Source organism: Macrosteles quadrilineatus, unplaced genomic scaffold (genome assembly GCF_028750875.1).
Source record: "Macrosteles quadrilineatus isolate MER2022 unplaced genomic scaffold, UCM_ALF_1.0 Scaffold_1__1_contigs__length_201487025, whole genome shotgun sequence".
Taxonomy (NCBI): Eukaryota; Metazoa; Arthropoda; class Insecta; order Hemiptera; family Cicadellidae; genus Macrosteles; species Macrosteles quadrilineatus.
In genome coordinates this window covers 131,064,631-131,085,943 of record NW_026542594.1, presented here as the reverse complement: position 1 = coordinate 131,085,943, position 21,313 = coordinate 131,064,631, and the positions used below count along the sequence as shown (strand labels likewise).

The 21,313-nt window shown below is 34.4% G+C and overlaps 1 protein-coding gene across 1 annotated transcript in view; it reads left to right on the top strand.

Moving 5' to 3' along the window:
- LOC128985046 (la-related protein 7) overlaps positions 1–21,313 on the top strand; it is a 102,696-nt gene that overhangs the window by 19,980 nt on the left and 61,403 nt on the right. Inside the window, exon 2 of the mRNA XM_054404422.1 lies at positions 8,920–9,122. Within this exon, the coding sequence (XP_054260397.1) occupies positions 8,936–9,122 (187 nt within the window). The 5' untranslated portion in view covers positions 8,920–8,935. The remainder of the gene's footprint in view (positions 1–8,919; positions 9,123–21,313) is intronic.

Here is a 21,313-nt window from a genome sequence, read left to right as displayed (position 1 = left end):
TGTGCTAATTCCGGGAAGATCAAAACAACAGATCGAAACGATTTCTCAGGAGAGTTTGTTATCCACTAAAGAATTCCTTGACCGAAAAAATCTGCTTATTAACACAGAAAAATCTAATTTTATATCATTTTCCACTAAACAACGTAGACAAAATTTTGAACCAAACATTTGCATGAAATCAGAAAGAATAAACCTCCCTTCCTTGTAAAGCAAACAAAATTTCTTGGTCTAATTATCGATAAACATCTATCTTGAGAGGGCCATGTAAATTATGTGGTTAAAAAGGTATTTTCCGGTATCCATGTTCTGCGACAGATGTTCAGAATATGCAGTTTAGACACTCTTAAGAGTTGTTATTTCTCATTAATACATTCACATATTTCATATGGAATTGTTCTATACGGGGCAACAACAAAAACTAATTTAGATAAAGTACTAATTAAGCAGAAAAAAGTTATCATGGTGAAGAAAAATCTTAAAAAGAAAGAGCCAGTCAAGAGCATCTTTTGTGAATTACAAATATTAACAGTTTATAGTCTTTATATTTATGAAACAATAATTTATGCAAAACAGATCCAACTATCATCCATCTCAACAGAACAATTAGTACATAACACCAGATTAAAAATTAACCTACCTCGGCATAATCTCGAATTTTACACTAAAAAGACATCTTACATAGGGCTAAAATTTCTCCGTCTATACCAGCTCACATACGAAAAGAAACAAAATTTAATAAATTCAAGCAGCTCTTAAAAGAATATTTTTTTAAGAACTCCCTGCTACTCAGTAACAGAAATCATTAGTATTAGTAAAAAACAGTTAGGCCTAACTTAATTTGAATTCCAAATACTGTAATCCTTTAAGTCATGGTTTTGTTAAAAGTAAAAGTAAAGTAATTTTAGTACTCTTTTAACGAATTTCCCATATAGGGAATAAGCTATTACCGTAGGTCTCATGGTAAGACCTAGACCCGGGACCGATTTACTTTTTCGTTTTGAGGTCCCCAGAGGCCAAAAACACCATCCGTTCAAATTCATATATATATATATATATACATATTTATATATATATATATATACCAAATTTCATCAAAATCGGACCAATTTTGCTTGAGTTATCGCGCTAACAAACACATATATAAATATATAGATATATTTATATATGTGTTCGTTAGCGCGATAACTCAAGCAAAATTGGTCTGATTTTGATGAAATTTGGTACAAACGTGTAAACCTAGATTTATTCGAACAAGTTCGCGAACCAGCATAATCAGACCATGGGATCAGGGGTTTATGGGGGGTTTTATGGGGTAAAAATGAGTTTCTAAATTTCTCTCTAGACCATTTTGAAGAGCTTAAAAAAACAAATAATTTAGTATATTGAAGTGTTTTTGAATGTTCATTGACTGCGGAGAAAATTAAAAAAATTTTAAATTTATAATTCCCACGTTATTCTTATGGAGAACAGATAAACTGTTCTAGTTTGCTTGTTTATGGATATATTTTAATCAAATTTGGCAATTTGGTTTATTTCATACTAAGCTATCAATATTTTAATTGAAATAAACGGTATCAGCATTCTGACACATACTTTCTCCCATAAGTTTGTCAACAACCTTTATCATGTGTAAGCAGTGAAAGTAAATATACGGAAATGTAATTTGTACGATTTTGTTCAGAATTTAAAGGACTACATACTAATTTTTTTCAAAATCGTTCGGGCTATTTTTGTGAAAATCTGATTTTTCCGTTATTTTATGGGGTTTTTATGGGGAAATAACATAATTTTCAATACCTTTTGAACCATAATTTTTACAGAAATGGGATTTGTACCATTTTGTTCAGAATATAAAGGACTATAACATACAAATTTTTTATCAAAATCGTTCGGGCCGTTTTTGGGAAAATCCGATTTTTCTGTTATTTTATGGGGTTTTATGGGAATTCCCATTAAAAATTAAAATTTTTTTTAAATGAAAAAATATCAAAACTTTAAGGACCATAACATACTATGTTAAAATGAAACCGGATTTTTTTCTAAAATCCTATTTTTTGTTATTTTATTGGGTTTTTATGGGAAAATAACATAATTTACCATAACTTTTGAACCGTAATTTTTACAGAAATGGGATTTGTACCATTTTGTTCAGAATTTAAAGGGCTACAACATACTGAATTTTTATCAAAATCGTTCGGGCCGTTTTTAGTAAAATCCTATTTTTCCGTTATTTTATGGGGTTTTATGGGAAAATCCCCATTAAAAATAAAAATTTTTTAAAATATAAAAAAAAATATCAACACTTTAAGGACCATAACATACTATGTTAAATAAAACCGGATTTTTTTCTAAAATCCTATTTTTCGTTTTTTTATTGGGTTTTTATGGGAAAATAACATAATTTACCATAACTTTTGAACCATATTTTTTACAGAAATGGGATTTGTACCATTTTGTTCAGAATATAAAGGACTATAACATACAAATTTTTTATCAAAATCGTTCGGGCCGTTTTTGGGAAAATCCGATTTTTCTGTTATTTTATGGGGTTTTATGGGAATTCCCATTAAAAATTAAAATTTTTTAAAAATGAAAAAATATCAAAACTTTAAGGACCATAACATACTATGTTAAAATGAAACCGGATTTTTTTCTAAAATCCTATTTTTTGTTATTTTATTGGGTTTTTATGGGAAAATAACATAATTTACCATAACTTTTGAACCGTAATTTTTACAGAAATGGGATTTGTACCATTTTGTTCAGAATTTAAAGGGCTACAACATACTGAATTTTTATCAAAATCGTTCGGGCCGTTTTTAGTAAAATCCTATTTTTCCGTTATTTTATGGGGTTTTATGGGAAAATCCCCATTAAAAATAAAAATTTTTTAAAATATAAAAAAAAATATCAACACTTTAAGGACCATAACATACTATGTTAAATAAAACCGGATTTTTTTCTAAAATCCTATTTTTCGTTTTTTTATTGGGTTTTTATGGGAAAATAACATAATTTACCATAACTTTTGAACCATATTTTTTACAGAAATGGGATTTGTACCATTTTGTTCAGAATATAAAGGACTATAACATACAAATTTTTTATCAAAATCGTTCGGGCCGTTTTTGGGAAAATCCGATTTTTCTGTTATTTTATGGGGTTTTATGGGAATTCCCATTAAAAATTAAAATTTTTTAAAAATGAAAAAATATCAAAACTTTAAGGACCATAACATACTATGTTAAAATGAAACCAGATTTTTTTCTAAAATCCTATTTTTTGTTATTTTATTGGGTTTTTATGGGAAAATAACATAATTTACCATAACTTTTGAACCGTAATTTTTACAGAAATGGGATTTGTACCATTTTGTTCAGAATTTAAAGGGCTACAACATACTAAATTTTTATCAAAATCGTTCGGGCCATTTTCGAGAAAATCCGATTTTTCAGGTTTTTTATGGGTTTTTATGGGAAAATCCCCATTAAAAATCTAAATTTCAAAAAAATGAAAAAAACGCCTGGAGATACCATGGATTAGAACCTACATACCAAATTTCATCGAAATCGGACCACAGGTGTAGTCCCTAGCTCTGTACACATCCAGACACACAGACACACACACACATACACAGACATCACTTCGAAAACCACTTTTTTGGGTCCAGGGGGACCCAAAACGAATATATCCACTCAAAACTCAAACTTGAAAATTTTGACGAAAACAATACTTTCTCCATATACTATGGTATAGGGGGAGAAAGTAAAAACACACCTCAACATCCTCCCCGTAGCAGCAAACCTAACTACTCACTAAAATTAATGTTATTTAAATAGGAAATAAATCTGAAAATTTATAGGGAATATTTTAGTAGAAATCAAGCCGGGTAAATGGAAATTCGCTTAGTATGCAGGTTTGCTGCGACGGGGGTTATTTATGTATTTAATTAGCAGTAAGCAATTTTGAATTTAGCTTATGACTCATGTAATGTGAAAGTATAATGAATAAAGACAAAAATAAAATACCCCCGCCGCAGCAAACCTGCAGACTAAGCGAATTTCCATTTGCCTGATTGGATTTACACTAAAATGTCTCCTTAAAAATATCACATTTATTCCCTATTTAAATAGAATCAGTTTAACACATACTTAGGTTTGCTGCAACAGGGAGGGTAAAAGTGTTTTTTATGTAAATTGTAATAGTTAGTAAGAAATAAAAACATTTTCCAAATTTGGGCAAAAAATGTTAATAAACAAGCAAACTACAACAGTTTACTTATTCTCCATAAGAATAACATGGGATTTTAAATTTACAATTTTTTGGAATTTTCTCCGTAACCATTAGGCGCATTATAACGTTTCAATATACTAAATTATTTGTTTTTTTAAGCTCTACAAAATAGTTTGAAAAGAAATTGCAAAATTTTATGTTTTTTGGGTCAAAAATGGGAAAAACCCATTTTTACCCCATAAAAAACCCCATAAACCCCCGTTCCCATGGTTCGATCATGCTGGTTCGCGAACTCGTTCGAATAAACTTAGGTTTACACGTTTGTACCAAATTTCATCAAAATCGGATCATTTTTGCTCGAGTTATCGCGCTAACGGACACATATATAAATATATATATATATATATATATATATATATCTATCTATACTATTATAAAAAAGAGGTGGTTGCTGTATGTGTGTATGTGTGTATGGAAAAAGTAAACTCGAAAAATACTGGTCGGATTGGGCTTAAATTTGGCATGATGATAGCCCACATTCCCGATTAACATATAGGCATATTCTTATTTCAAAAATCCTTTCGGGCTCCGCCCCAGTGGCTCTGAAGTTTCCCATGTTAACCTTATGAGAAATGGAATTATTGAATCTTAACAGCTGTTTCAATTAAACAAGTTGGTTCTGTTCTATGATGTTCAATAGCATTAAAGTTACAAGGATTACCAACAGGGTGCAGCACTATTATTTCTTTTACATTTATGACAACAGCTAATTTGCAACCAAAAGGTGAGTGAGCGTAGCGAACGAACTTCAACCTGGAGGCGAGTTAGCGTAGCGAACGAGCTCCAACCCAAAGGTGAGTGAGCGTAGCGAACGAGCTCCAACCTAAAGGTGAGTGAGCGTAGCGAACAAACTTCAACCAGGACGTGATTGAGCCATGCGAACGAGATAATCTTGAAAATTAAGAAGTTAAACGGGGCAAAGCCCGCGGGTTACAGCTAGTATAAATATATATAGATATATGAATTTGAACGGATGGTGTTTTTGGCCTCTAGGGACCTCAAAAAAAAAAAAAAAAAAATCGGTCCCGATCCAGGTCTTACCATGAGTACTACGGTAATAGCGTATTCCCTATATAGGAAATTCGCTAAAAGGAAAAAAATATTATATTCGTGATCGTGATTCATCACCCTAGCCTGCACAACAACTGTGGCCATTCCGGTACTTTCCTGTTAAAGGGAACATTCATTATTATCGATGATTTTTTTCTCGATACTTCGATATTAACAAATTGAAACATATCAGCTGACAACTACGAAAACTATTTGTTCAGAATCAACAAACATTAATGAAATGAAACTGTTCTAAAAAAAATAACCTAACATAACTAACCAAACTTGCTGTAACATTTAAAAATTCTGTGTTTATAACTTGCCTTTTATATTCAAACCCAAATGAAATTGTTTAAATGGTACAGCAAGTTTGGTTGGTTATGTTAGGTTAGCTTAGAACAGTTTCATTTCTTAATCCATATAACAGACTATTTTAGCCTAAACAAGATCAGTTAGTTGTCAATTTGTAATGGATCGGAAAACAAAAACATTGATATATCAAGAAAAAAATCATCGATATTAATGAATGTTCCCTTTAACAGGAAAGTACCGCCATTCCTCCCAAAAGTTTATATTAGGTACAGTATAGGGGTTCCATTAAAAAAACAGTTTATCGCCTGTTTTGTACACAACAATGCTAGTCCGTGACTTGTATACTTCCAAAACAGTGTCTTTTGTGATTTTGCCAAAAGTTAGTCTATCCCTACTTTAACCTTAGGCTAGGCCATTGACGGCCTACTACAGCTATTTTCCTTACCAAGATAGGTTAACCACTATCACCAACGAGGTAAGGAATAGGCCTACTGATAAATAAATAATAAATATAAAATCTTAACCCTTCTATAATTTTGACCCATTACACCCCCTCCTACTTCTGAGAGAAAATAAAAATAAAAAACAGTACGACAGTACATGTGCTCTTCGCAACAGTGGATAGCAAGCTTAGCTGGCGGAATCAGATCTTCCGTACGGCAGACAAGGCCGCTAGGGTGGTTTCTTCTCTTAGCCAGTTGATGGCCAATGTCGGAAGGTCTCGGTCCATCCGTAGAAGGCTTTTCGGTCCAGTCTGTACTCTTGTACGGTGGTGTGGGCAGACGCTTTCAATAAGTTGGTATATAGGATGCGGCTAGCCCGAGTGCACCGTCAGGCAGCACTAAGGGTAGCATATGCCTACCGAACAGTGTCCGAACCTTCTGTCCTGGTGGTTGCTGGAGTCATCCCCGTCAAACTTTTGGGGGCGGAGAGGAAGGAAATTTATCAGCGCCGTGGGGAGGACCAGGCACGAATAGAGGAACGTATTCACACCTACCAGCGGTGGCAGGAGAGCTGGGAACAGGAGACACGGGGATGCCGGAGAAGGCGACTGATACAGCAAGTCCAACCTTGGATTAATCGGCGGTGCGGAGAGGTGAACTTCTACCTCACCCAATTGCTGACGGGTCTCGGCTTTTTCGGGTGGTACCTGTTCAGAATGGGCAAAGCCATGTCACCCAATTGCATATACTGCTCAGGCATTCCCGATGACGTGGAACATACTTTTTTCCACTGCCAGCATTGGGAACGCCCTACCTGGAGGCTCAACAGTTCGTAGGACTGCTGTCAGTGGACACGGTCATACCGATGATGACAGAGGGTGAGGACAATTGAACTTGTGTGTCACATTACATCCAAGGTATTCTCCGCGCCAAGAAGCTCGACCTTGACCAGAATGCGGTGTAGGTCATAAGTATCTAAATGCCAGAAACAGTGCGAGCCCTGAGGGCTTAGGTCACATGTTGGCCTAACTTTAAGGTTGCACTCTACCTCAGATTGAACATCACCGCGAGAAGCGCTTGCAGAGGTTTCCAAGATTCCTGTTTTCAAATTAACCAATAATGATAGCTACGCAGCACTCTAAAAGGCTTAAATAGTAGTACAAATACCAATCTATAATTCTTCGTTTTTCAAATAGTTAGGACTATTGTTCGGCTGCTTAGAAATCGACCTGCACGCTTATGCTAACCAATGCTAGAGGAGGTCGCTTTCTAAGCGGCCGAACTATAGTTTAAAAGACCTTTTACTTGTCCTACAACTCAAATTTATAAGGTGTGTATTAAAAATAATTGAATTTTTTACTAATAAAGATCTTTAATTTGATGTGCATATCAACCTAGTAGTATAGTTAATGATTTCTTCTGACTTCTAGCGCTCTCCTGAGGAGGTAGCGTATTGTAATAATAGCATTGCAAATTTAATGAATCTTTGAACAGCTGTAATTTTCGACTTGGTCTTCCGTTTAAGTTTGGGTTTGCGGCAATGAGTTTTACTAACAAAGACCTTAATATTATACTAAACTTAACCTATGCTGGTATTTAAGAATATTTTTTTAATTCCTTGTGGGATGTCCCACTTAAGGGATGAATATCCCCGCTACAGCAAACCTGCAGACTAAGTGAATTTCCGGACGCTTAAGGGGTGAATATCCCCGCCACTGCAAACCTGCAGACTAAGTAAATTTCCATTTGCCTGATTTGGTTTTTTAATTAAATATATTTCAATAACATTAGGTTTACTGAGTACCTAGGTTTGCTGGTACAGAGAGTGTAATAAAGAGTGTTTTTTAGTAAAATATTAAAAGCTTCGTATAAGATAAATAAATTTGCCAAGTTTGATAAAAATATATCTTTAAATAAACAAGCAAACTACAGCAGTTTACTTATTCTCCATAAGATTACCATGGGAATTTAAAATTTAAAACTTTTTTTAACTTTCTCCGTGACCAATAACCTTACAAAACCACTCCAATGTACTAAATTATTTTGTTTAAGCTGTTCAAAATGGTTTAGAGAAAAATTGGCAAAAAATCTATTCTAATTGGTCAAAAATTATAAAAACAAAATTTTACCCCATAAATCCTCCCATAAAACCCCGTTCCCATGATTCGACCACGCTGGTTCGCGAACTCGTTCAAATAAACATAGGTTTACAGGTTTGTACCAAATTTGTATCATACTCTGACCATTTCTGCTTGAGTTATCATGCTAACGGACACATATTATATGTCCTGTAGTGTAATAATTCAAATCCTTTGGCAGTGTTAATAAGAATGATTACATCAACAGAAAAAATTGAAGGTTATATTTAATTCAATACTTCAGATTATGGGATAGCATACATTGTGAATTTAAATTCTACTCTCCTTGTACCTATTTAAACCATCAACAATTTACAATGATTGTTGAGCTTAACTAATTTATGCGTCTAAAAAGTGTAACAGCAGACCATAAGCAAACCCACAAAAACTGGTTAGTAGGCTTACTCATGGATGTGTTAACAAACCTGAGGAGTGGGGGCTCATTTTCTCATAAATCGACAACACAAAATGTTGTATTGAAAGTGACTGAACTCATTATAATATTAAAACACCTACAAGAGCTACCTGCTGCACACTTGGCTACCATAGCAGTGCCACCATCTGGTATCATAGACAACTGTCCACAGCACACTCATTAACTTTGCTGGTGTGGCATATCACACCAGTCCAAATATATTTTATATTTTCCATCGCAAAACTAATATTTGTTTAAATACATCCAGGTCTAGTACTCCTCTGATGGGTGAAGAGACGGAGCCTACAGCTGTGGCGGAAGGTGTTACTGCTGATGAATCTTCCACAAGTCACCGCCGTAAGAGAAAGAGGCTTTTGCACAAAAGCTTATTAGAACTGATGGAATTTTACATGGGAGATGTAAATTTATCCCATGACAAATTTCTCAATGAGAAAATTCAGGGAAAACCTTGTAAGTAATTTAAAACCCTCAAATATTCAATCTCGTAATTCTAGATCTAAAGAAACAAATACAATATCTGATTAAGGTCTCTGTGGTCTCTCTCAGTTTGATTCAAGCAACAACCTTTTTGGTGGCCCTTTTTTCGGGTGCGCACCGATCCCTATCCCCTCACTAATGGGTACCTCCTTCCTAGCCCAAACCAGCCAGTGCTGAGATTGACCTTGTCCAGGGGACATTTTTTTAGTTGTATCAATGTCACAGTGCGACATACCCCATTAAAAAATTGTGTGTATCACTTTGATACAGTGTTAATTGTTTGTTTGTATGATTTTGATTTAGTGCAACCATGGATGTTATTGTTTAAACATGTCTAATCAAAGAAATATTTTAGACACTGATAGTGATCGAGCCAATTAAAACAAATAGTTTGTCGTTCATTATTCCTGGGCATTGATCCTTATTATTTATAACTAACTAAACTTAAAGTTAGTTATTTCACATTGTGGAAAATTACTCAAAAAGCATTGTCGTACAAAAACATTTTTAAAGGCGAAAAATTAAATTAGATCCTGAATCATATTATTATATTCCAAATGCAACATAATTACTCATAGAATATCTAATATATAAAATTCTCGTGTCACAGTGTTTGTCTGCAAACTCCTCCGGAACGACTTAACCGACCGTAATGAAATTTGGTGTGTAAATTCTGTAGGTATGCGAATCGGACGTAAACTATTTCCCGTTTCGAAATTCTTAAAAGGGCTCCGCCCCAGTGGCTCTGGAGTTTCCCATGTTAACCTTATGAGAAATGGAATTAATGAATCTTAACAGCTGTTTCAATTAAACAAGTTGGTTCTGTTCTATGATGTTCAATAGCATTAAAGTTACAAGGATTACCAACAGGGTGCAGCACTATTATTTCTTTTACATTTATGACAACAGCTAATTTGCAACCAAAAGGTGAGTGAGCGTAGCGAACGAACTTCAACCTGGAGGCGAGTTAGCGTAGCGAACGAGCTCCAACCTAAAGGCAAGTGAGCGCAGCGAACGAGCTCCAACCCAAAGGTGAGTGAGCGTAGCGAACGAACTTCAACCAGGACGTGATTGAGCGATGCGAACGAGATCATCTTGAAAATTAAACGTAACGGTACTTTCTTTCCATCGGTCTGTCTTAGGGGAAACCTATAACTTAGGCGATACGAAGTTCGCCGGGTCAGCTAGTCTATATATATAATTCTGTATGACCAAATTTTTACCAGAAAATTGTGGACGTCTGGTAAGTCGCAGAAAGGTGGGAGGGGTCTAAAATTAAAGGTCTTGACCCCAGGGACTCGTAAAAAATAGCAGTATTCCCATAAAGTTACCAGAAAACGAGATATAACGTAAAATATCCACCATAAGAAATGCATGGGGACTGAAAAACGTCTGCATTCTATCAGCTGTTCCTTATTTATTTGCAATGTTTACATTTATTCTGAAAGTCAATGTTGGTAAAATAATGTTTCAAAATGAATTGTGTTTAATTTTTTTGTTTTTCCGTTTTTATAATGAGTGAAGTAACTAGACAGGGTAGGGGAAGACCTGCAAGACGTGGAAGAGTGTCCAGGAATTCATCAGACTTAAGAAATGCAAAAGAGAACGTCATGTAGGGCCTAGCTGTGAAAGAAATCCAGAAACTGTTTTACAACCTATCTTTAGAAGAACGCTGGAAAATGAGTTGAGTGTTAATTGTTTCTCACAATCTAGGTCCTCTTAAAGCACTTGCATGCATTGTGGCGCATTTCACTTCGCAGAGGAGGCCACAATTGGAAATTTCAACGCATGTTGCCACAATGGACATACCACAACCACAAGTAAATGACGAACTAAAAGAACTGTTTTTGGCTGCACTTTACTTGACGTCCTACACTCATTATATTGTTTTTTCGATTCGATATTTTCATTTGATTGTTTTATTCGATATATCGTTTGGTTAGTTAGGTTAGGTTAGCTTTACCTAACTAACCAAACGATATATCGAATGAAGCAATCGATATATCGATCGATATTTTCGTTCGAATGAGTGTAGGACGTCAAGTAAAGTGCAGCCTTCCGCTACACAAAAAGAGAGTTCCGGGAAATGGGCCTTACTGTCTTAAAATTCAGGGACAAATTCATAGATATATTTCTGACTTACTACCGCGAAATGGGGAGTTGCCCTAATAATAATTAATAATAATTTTAACCTTTACATTTGGTTCTCAAAATTGAAACCATAACAGAATTCGTAAGATTACAAAACAAATCTTCAATTTTTTAACTAGAAAAGATGTGCAATATTTGGCTGTATGATTTCAGCTCCGATTCGTCGTTCTCCGGGCTCAGGCCAAACCGTGTGCATGTTTCCATTTGGTAATATGTTGTGTTATTGATTTAATCATTACTAGTGGCCTGTAGGGGCCATAGCCCCTAATTTAGACTACAATAAAAAACAATATATAAAAAGACAAATATTCAAAATATGTTTTTAAAATTATCAATTTTTGTGTTACATAAAATTAACAGTGTTTCTTGTTTTATATCTTGGTTTTCCTTCCGTTGGAGTCTTATATTAGTTGCTTCAGATGTGTCAATAAAATACAATTGTAAAATTATGATTAAATCAATAACACAACAAATGGGAACGTGCACACGGCTTGGCCTGAGCACGGAGAACGACGAATCAGATCTGAAATCATACAGCCAAACATTGCAAATTTTTTCTAGTTAAAAATTTAAGATTTGTTTTGCAATCTTACCAATTCTGTTATAGTTTCAATTTTGAGAACCAAATGTAAAGAAGGTTAAAATTATTATTAATTATTATGAAGGAAACTCCTCATTTTGCGGTAGTATGTCAGAAATATATATATGCGTTTGTCCCTCCCTGAATTTTAAGACAGTAAGACCCATTTCTCGGAATCTCTTTTTGTGGAGCAGAAAGCGACGCAAAAGCCATTGCACTGTTGAATTGCCTTGTGTTTGTTATGAGGTTAGAATCATGTAAAAACAGTTAATTTAGTTCGTAATTTACTTGTGGTTGTAGTATGTCCATTGTGGCAACATGCGTTGAAATGTCCATTTGTGGCTTCCTCTGCGAAGTGAAATGCGCCACAATGCGTGCAAGTGCTTTAAGAGGACCTAGATTGCGGTGGTGGTCTCGGCTAATCCCCACCACCGCTACGTCAGCGCCCCGAGGTCGCAGCGGCCAAGTCACGAACTAGGACACTTGACAAGTGGACAACTGGACATGTTTACTTCCGATTATTGTTGCCGAGCGCGCTTGAGCAATTCGCGGCCTTAAAATAATTAAAATGTACCCCCAATGAAATTTGACCATTACAATTTGAAATCCAAAATTGAGGCTTTGCAAATAACTTTGAATTAAATAAAAGCACATATTGTTATCTTGACAGAACATCATATGAAAGAGGAAGAAATTGAGCGCTTAAATATAGAATACTATTCTGTAGGGTCATATTTTACTCGGAAGCTGTCACGCAAAGGTGGAGTAATGTTACTATCTACCAATGAAATGAAACAAAAAAATAGTTACAATTCCTGACTCTTTGAAAAATAAATTAATAGAAGAAAAACACTTTGAATTTTTTTATATGTAAATACTAGCAGAGTACCCGTACGGGGTTGGCATATAAGTTTAAAATGCTTATTGCAGTTATACTCAAGCTTTGGGTTTGCAATGGGGGAGGACAAAGTTTGATAAAATTTGCTTCTTTAAATTGACGGTATACTAATGGTATTACACATCTACAATAGCTATAATGTTCTACCACTTCACCTAAATAATAAAAAAACAAAATTATTACGAATTCACAAAAAAATCACAAATTATTCATGACATTAATAACATAAACATAACTGTAAACAATCTTACTTTTACATAAATGCAAAAATAATTATAGTGCTGCACCCTGTTGGTAAAACTTTTAAATGCTTTTGTATATCATAGAACCAACTTGTTTAGTTGAAACAGCTGACTAAATTCTTTGATTCCCTTTAAATATGAATACTCATAAGGTTAACATGGGGGACTACAGAGCCACTGGGGCGGAGCCCGAAAGGATTTTTGAGATAAAAATATGCCTATATGTTAATCGGGAATGTAAGCTATCATCATGCCAAATTTCAGCCCAATCATTCTAGTGGTTTATGCGTGATTGAACTTCAAACAAACAAACAAACACACAAACTTTCACATATATAATAGTAAGACTAGCAGTTACCCGCCGCACGTTGCTGCGCTAACAAAATACATCTGTCTGTGTGAAAAGCATGTTTTTTTTTACATTTAACCGACGATAGTCAGGGATTGCCCTAGTGCCTTATAATGGTGATTGCGAAGAAAGCAAGACACTAAGGAAATTGTAGTTGCTTAAGATCAGTGGGTAATTCGGATGAAATCATCAGTATTCTTGGGATAGACTATTTCTCCCTTAAACCTACCACTTATAATTTTTGCTTTAATCAATTTTGGCGTAATTATGTTAGTCTGGTATTGTTGCACAGCTTCGGTGGAATAAAGTTTCGCATTAGTATTATTGGAGTTTTTTCTTTTAATGACAGTAATGTGGTGGGTTAATGACAAATTGAGAGGCATTTGAATACCCGTGATAGCACGCACGATTATTATTCACTTAATAATTTATGTTAGATTGTGTGGGTATAGAACGAAAGATAAAAATATTAAGGCATTGTCATCCCTTTTATTGTTAATTATACTTTGATAAAGGTTTTTATGGTTTAAATATTTAACATTGGAGAATTTAAACGTTGTTGAGTGCACAGGTGTGCTGCGATTGGGGTTTAATACATTTGGACTTATTAAAAAGTAAAATAGTTTTCCGTGCTGCACTCTGTAGAAACACTGTGGCACTATTTCAAATCATGACTAATGCTAATACAGAATGTTGTGATTATTCAAACCTACAAAACAGTTGGTGAAAGTAAACATCTGCTTTTAAATTAGATTTATTTGTAAACATTGTAGATCTAAAAGTCTGATATTGGCCCATTTAAAACCCTCTGGGGCAGAGCCCTTTTGACGGATCTGCACCAAACTTCACTCGAACCATCCTTGAAAGATGCTTAACAATGCCTGAAAGTTTCATTACAATCTGTTGAGCGGTTTCACAGTCCATAACGTATATACACATATACACACATACATACATACATAGTTCCTCTTTTATAGATATAGATTTAATTAACAATTTTAAAATAGCTGTTGTAGCAGTTTACAGATCCCCTAAGTCAAAAGCTGAAATATTTTTAGACAGATTAACTGTACTTTTAGAATTTCTGAACAATAAGTATAAGTGTATCATTGTTGCAGGAGATCCTACTAATATTATAAATGAGAAAGTTTGGATGTATGGATGTATGGATGTATGGATGTATGTTTGTGACAAGTGAACGCGAAAAATACTGGTCGGATTGGGCTGAAATTTGGCATGATGATAGCTCACATTCCCGATTAACATATAGGCATATTCTTATTTCAAAAATCCTTTCGGGCTCCGCCCCAGTGGCTCTGGAGTTTCCCATGTTATCCTTATGAGAAATGGAATTATTGAATCTTAACAGCTGTTTCACAATTAAACAAGTTGGTTCTGTTCTATGATGTTCAATAGCATTAAAGCTACAAGGATTACCAACAGGGTGCAGCACTATTATGTATTTTACATTTATGGCAACAGCTAATTAATTTGCAACCAAAAGGTGAGTGAGCGTAGCGAACGAACTTCAACCGGGAGGCGAGTTAGCGTAGCGAACGAGCTAACCTGAAGGCATGTAAGCGCAGCGAACGAGCTCCAACCTTAAGGTGAGTGAGCGTAGCGAACGAGCTCCAACCAGGACGTGATTGAGCCATGCGAACGAGATAATCTTGAAAACTAAGAAGTTAAACGGGGCAAAGCCCGCGGGTTACAGCTAGTATTTTAATATAGATGTGCTTGTTAAATCTAAGGAACACACTATGTTAAAAAGTATAATAAAAAGGGTAAATATGGAGTATTTGGTAAAATTTCCCACTAGGATCTTTAAAATATCAAAAACAGCAATTGACAACTTCCTTGTCTCAAAGTCTCAAAGCAGTCTCATGAAAATAAACGGCATAATAACCGTATTGTCTGACCATGATGGTCAATGCTTAGAAATAGCTTTGCCAAAATCTAAATCTGTAAGGGAAAACTTTATTTTCCGGGACCAAAGATTTTTTAGTGAAGAAAACATTAATCTGTTTAAAAAATTTCTATCAGATGAGTCATGGGATTCTATCAGTACTTAAAATGATATATCATGCTCATATTGAATCACATATTAACTATGGAATTAGTATTTATGGTGGGACAAAGAAAAAGAATTTAAAAAAGATTTTAAAAATACAAAAAAAAGCTATCAGGATAATACATAAATTAAAATACAACCAGTCCGTCAAATCTTATTTTAAAGGGATGGGCATTTTTACAGTTCACGCCTTATATATTTTTGAAACAATTAAATATTTTTTAAATATTGCTGAGACTCAAGAATTGCCTGTGCATAATTATAATACAAGGGGTAAAAATTATTTAGCTAAAGAAAAACCAAGACTTGAACTTTTTAAAAATAAACCTTCTTATATTGGAAACTATTTTTTTAGAAAACTTCCTAGCTTTTTAAAAAAAGAAAAAGAAAAATCTAAATTTATGAAAAATCTGAAGGCATTCTTACTTGACCTTGCACCTTACAAAATAGAAGATTTTAGTAATTTCAATTTAAAATAATGTAGCCTATAGTATTTTGTTTAAATGTTTCTTATTGCTAATTTAGGTAGTAAGTAACAATAGACAATAGACACTATTCATGTACGAAAATTTGTACTGTGTGAATAAAGACTCTTTGAATCTTGAATCTTGAATCTTGAATCTTGGGCTGAAGTAATTCTTTCACCGGCTAAAGATTAATATAATAATTTTCTAGAAAGTTTCATGTACCACTTTAATACAGCTTTTCCAATGAAAAGAATAAAAAAGAAAACAACACAAACAAAACAATTGGATTTCCCTACAACTTAAGGAAGAAAAGAGTACACTAGTTAAACTAACACGGGAAAGCAGAAGTAAAATAAATGGTATTAGCAATCTGACACATACTTTCTCCCATTAGCTTGTCAACAACCTTTATCATGGGTAAGCAATGAGAGTAACTATGGTATTTAATAGGTAAAATCTCAAAAAATTCATAAACTTTTGAACAGTAATTTTAACAGAAATGAAGGGATGAACTATTTGGTTTAGAATTATAAGGACCACAACAGAAGGATTTCAATCAGAATCGGGTTTTTTTTTCAAAAAATCAATTTTTCTGTTTTTTAAATGGGTTTTTATGGGAAAATAACATAAGTTACAATAACTTTTGAACCATAATTTTTACAGCAATGGGGGGTTGTACTATGTTATTTGGAATAATAAGTATTAGCACATACTAATTTTAATCTAAACCGGTTACTTTCAAAAATACGATTTTCTCTTATGTTATGGGGTTTTTTTATGGGAAAATAACATAATTTACAATAACTTTTGAACCGTAATTTTTACAGAAATGGATTTTGTACCATTTTGTTCAGAATTTAAAAGGCTTACAACACACTAAATTTTTATCAAAATCGTTCAGGCCATTTTTGAAAAAATTCGATTTTTCCGGTTTTTTATGGGTTTTATGGGAAAATTCCCATTAAAAAATCAAAATTTCAAAAAAATAAAAAAAAAAACGCCTGGAGATACCATGGATTAGAACTTACATACCAAATTTCATCGAAATTGGACCACAGGTGTGGTCCCTAGCTCTGTACGCACACACACACACACACACAGACATCACTTCGAAAACCACTTTTTTGGGTCCAGGGGGACCCAAAACAAATATATCCACTTCAAACTCAAACTCGAAAATTTGGACAAAAACAATACTTTCTCCATATACTATGGTATGGGGGGAGAAAGTAAAAGATAACAATTTGACAGAAATGTTAAAGCAAAGATCTTTGAATTACAAAAAAAAAATTTTAAAAGGCAAAAAGAGATTATTTGGAGAGTAAAATAAAAAAATCAAATAATGTAAATATAACAGTTTGGAATATTATAAATTCGGAAGTAGGAAACAAAATCCATAAAAACAATCAAAATCTATAATATTAAAACGTGACAGGGTTTTTTTATTTCACAATTCTGAATCAACTACTTGACGGATTTTCTTGATTTTTGTGTAGTAAGAAAGATAATTTTGAGAACTAGGGAATGTTGAAGCCATAATTTTAGTTTAGGGTCCCAGTTTTTTTAGAATTTAAGTTTTAATTTTAAAAAAGTCTAGCAGCCGACGTAAACATTCTAAACTAGCTTTTGCTATAAATACCATTTGCTTACCAGCTGTAAACATTCAGTGGTCACAACACAAATTCAGCATTTGGATAAAAATAAAATTACATACGTAGGGTTGACTTATTTATACTATGTGTAATGCTATAATCATTGATACGTTCATTTATTCGGCAAGAGGATGACAGATTATTTAAAATGGACTTAACAGCATTAACTCCGGGCCATTTTCTCATTGGCTCTTCTCTAGTATCTGTTCCTCAACCGGACCTCACCGATTTGACTTCTAACCGCCTTAAGCGTTGGCAACGTGTCCAAGCTTTTACCCAAAACATTTGGCGACGTTGGAGCCAAGAATACCTAAACACCCTTCAACAGCGTTTCAAGTGGAACATCAAAAATGAAAACCTCAAGGTTGGTGACCTTGTTCTACTTGAAGACACCAGAACTGCTCCCCTGTGTTGGCCATTAGGTCGAATAGTGGAAACTTCACCTGGACTGGACGGCATTGTCAGAGTGGTCAAAGTTAAAACAGCAAACGGACTGTATACAAGACCAGCGATAAAAGTGTTTCCCATCCCTTAAATGTGTTCCTCAGACAATCAATTTTACATAAATACCCCCCTCTGTTTTTGTTTTTGTTAAAAGTACTATTTTAATTTGTTGAACCCCATTGGTTCAAAGGGGGTGGTATGTTCCGTCAAGTGTCTTTATTCTTTCATCTATTAATTTAAATGTCTTTGTATTTAACATCCCATCATATGACCATTATCCATTGTTGGATTCATTCATCGCGAATCACCTCTCATAACAACATGTACTCATTATTTCTCTCATAAATTAAACCTCTTTTATACAAAAACCCTCGATCTTTTACTCTTTATTATTAATAACACCGCACGGTTCTCAAAGTATTTCATTTTAGCTTCATTTAATTCTTTCCTTAACTTTAAGCTTTTTTTTTAGTAACTCTTTTACCTAATATTGTCTACACTCTCTTAATTCTAACTAATGTGTATTGTTTAGCCCTCAGTTCATCAGTAATCCACTGATCTTTTTTGAGTTTTAGTGATTAATGTTTTTGGAAAAGCCACATTAAAATAAAAATTAAATAAACTATTGAAATTATTATATTTTTTCTGGTAATGCAAAGTATACATCGGCCCAAGTTTCATTTCTTAAAAGCATGCTAAAATGTTCAGTATTTGGTGGAGAGAATTTACGTATTTCTTGTTTCACTGACTTTTCATTTTGGTGTTTGAAATTCAAGCAATTAATTTCTAAGACTTGTCCGTCATGGTCTGACAGACGTGTCACTACATCTTCCAGGGCCGGATTTAGCATTTTTGCGCCCCTAGGCCCAAATAATTTTCCGCCCCCTAGTCTGGTCACAGTTACTTTCCTTCAAACCTTTATTAAAAACTATATCATACCCATAGGCATAAGTTAATTGCTTGAATACCACTCCTCGTTGGAATCATTGCAAGTTTTTTTTTAGAATTGACTTGTTTAGCCTTAACAAAATGCCGTCTTAAACAATTTTAGCAATTTTATGCTTTTAACAAATGCTCACGTTTGTGGCCAGTGGCCGTGGGACTGAAACAAAACAACTCAACCCACCGAGCATTCCTGCAAAAAAACATGGCCATTGATTCCAATTGCAGGCAAAAAAAAAACATGAACTCCATACAGTACGTGATACCATAGATTAAACCTACTCCTTTAGTAGATTTGTCATCATTTTGGATTAGCTGAAAACAATTCTTGTTATTTAAGGAGTATGTTTTATCTGTGTTTAAACCAAGTTTATCCAAAATAAAACGACCTACTTATCAACAATAGGTGGTCTCCTGTTTATATTACAAGAAATTAAAACACACATCACACATCATAGAACTAACCCTAAAATAATAGAAACAAAATTACGTCAAAACTAAGGTCCAGTGTCACCAACGTGAACTAGACAGAACAAATTTTGAATTAACAATGTGATAAGAAGTCGACTTGAGTTATATTTAATCTATTGGTCGTACTGCATCCAGATTATATTTCCAAAACAAAACAGAGCAATATTCCGGCCAACCGTATCGATCCTTAGGTATGAGAAGAAAATGACAGCAAATTAATGGTGCTTTGGAGGGTATTGAAATTTTCTAAAATCCAATGCAAACTGAGATTAATATTTTTTTTGTTAATTTTAATGGTAATTCATTGTTGTTTTAGGGGCCTAATATTCAACACAACTTATTATATGCTGTATTTTAACTTGATCCAGCAGATTGTTGTAAACTAATCAAAAAGATTAGTTAATAACTTTTGTTTTGTGAGGAGAGGGTGGTAACCATGTCTAGCACGCATGCACCCCCAATCAGTAGTGCCTAGCCCGAGCCAGCATAGTGGCAGTGCAGTGGCAATACGATGCGTACCCCTTGGGCGCTCGTCAACGTCAACATCCCTACAGCCTACTCCCGTACAACCAGTGTTCGTTACCAATTTTGTAACAAAATTGATGCGTAATTCTGAAAAATAGTGTCAAGTTCCTAACCATTATTTCTTCCTATAAACTTCAGAATCACAATGCTTTAGAGTTTTTTTTTGTCAACTATGACTATTTTTTTATTTTTAGATAGCCTAGTATAAAAAAAATACCCTCGGCCGTGCGCCCTCTGGGACCTTGCGCCCATAGGCCCGGGCCTACTGGGCCTATTGGGAAAGTGTCGGATTATGCATTTTTGCGCCCCTAGGCCCAAATAATTTTCCGCCCCCTAGTCTGGTCACAGTTACTTTCCTTCAAACCTTTATTAAAAACTATATCATACCCATAGGCATAAGTTAATTGCTTGAATACCACTCCTCGTTGGAATCATTGCAAGTTTTTTTTTAGAATTGACTTGTTTAGCCTTAACAAAATGCCGTCTTAAACAATTTTAGCAATTTTATGCTTTTAACAAATGCTCACGTTTGTGGCCAGTGGCCGTGGGACTGAAAAAAAACAACTCAACCCACCGAGCATTCCTGCAAAAAAACATGGCCAATGATTCCAATTGCAGGCAAAAAAAAAACATGAACTCCATACAGTACGTGATACCATAGATTAAACCTACTCCTTTAGTAGATTTGTCATCATTTTGGATTAGCTGAAAACAATTCTTGTTATTTAAGGAGTATGTTTTATCTGTGTTTAAACCAAGTTTATCCAAAATAAAACGATCTACTTATCAACAATAGGTGGTCTCCTGTTTATATTACAAGAAATTAAAACACACATCACACATCATAGAACTAACCGTAAAATAATAGAAACAAAATTACGTCAAAACTAAGGTCCAGTGTCACCAACGTGAACTAGACAGAACAAATTTTGAATTAACAATGTGATAAGAAGTTGACTTGAGTTATATTTAATCAATTGGTCGTACTGCATCCAGATTATATTTCCAAAACATAACAGAGCAATATTCCGGCCAGCCGTATCGATCCTTAGCAGTGTTGCCGTTTTGCGCGTAATTACGCTTTTTGCGCGGATTTTTGTGCGGATTAGGCTTGTGAGCGGATTTTGCGCGGATTTCACCCAATTGTAAAGTATTTTAAAATATATGGGAATTTCAACGGCAAATTGGGACACTTTGTACTTTGTGACTCAAGAGGAGCACTTTATGAGTATATGAACCAAGGATTATGGATGCATTGCACGACGTCCAAGTGCCACGACGTCCAATAATATTTATTCAGTGCCACGACGTCCAAAACATAATTTTTGAGTTGTTGCACGACGTCCAAGTGCCACGACGTCCAAAAGTACAG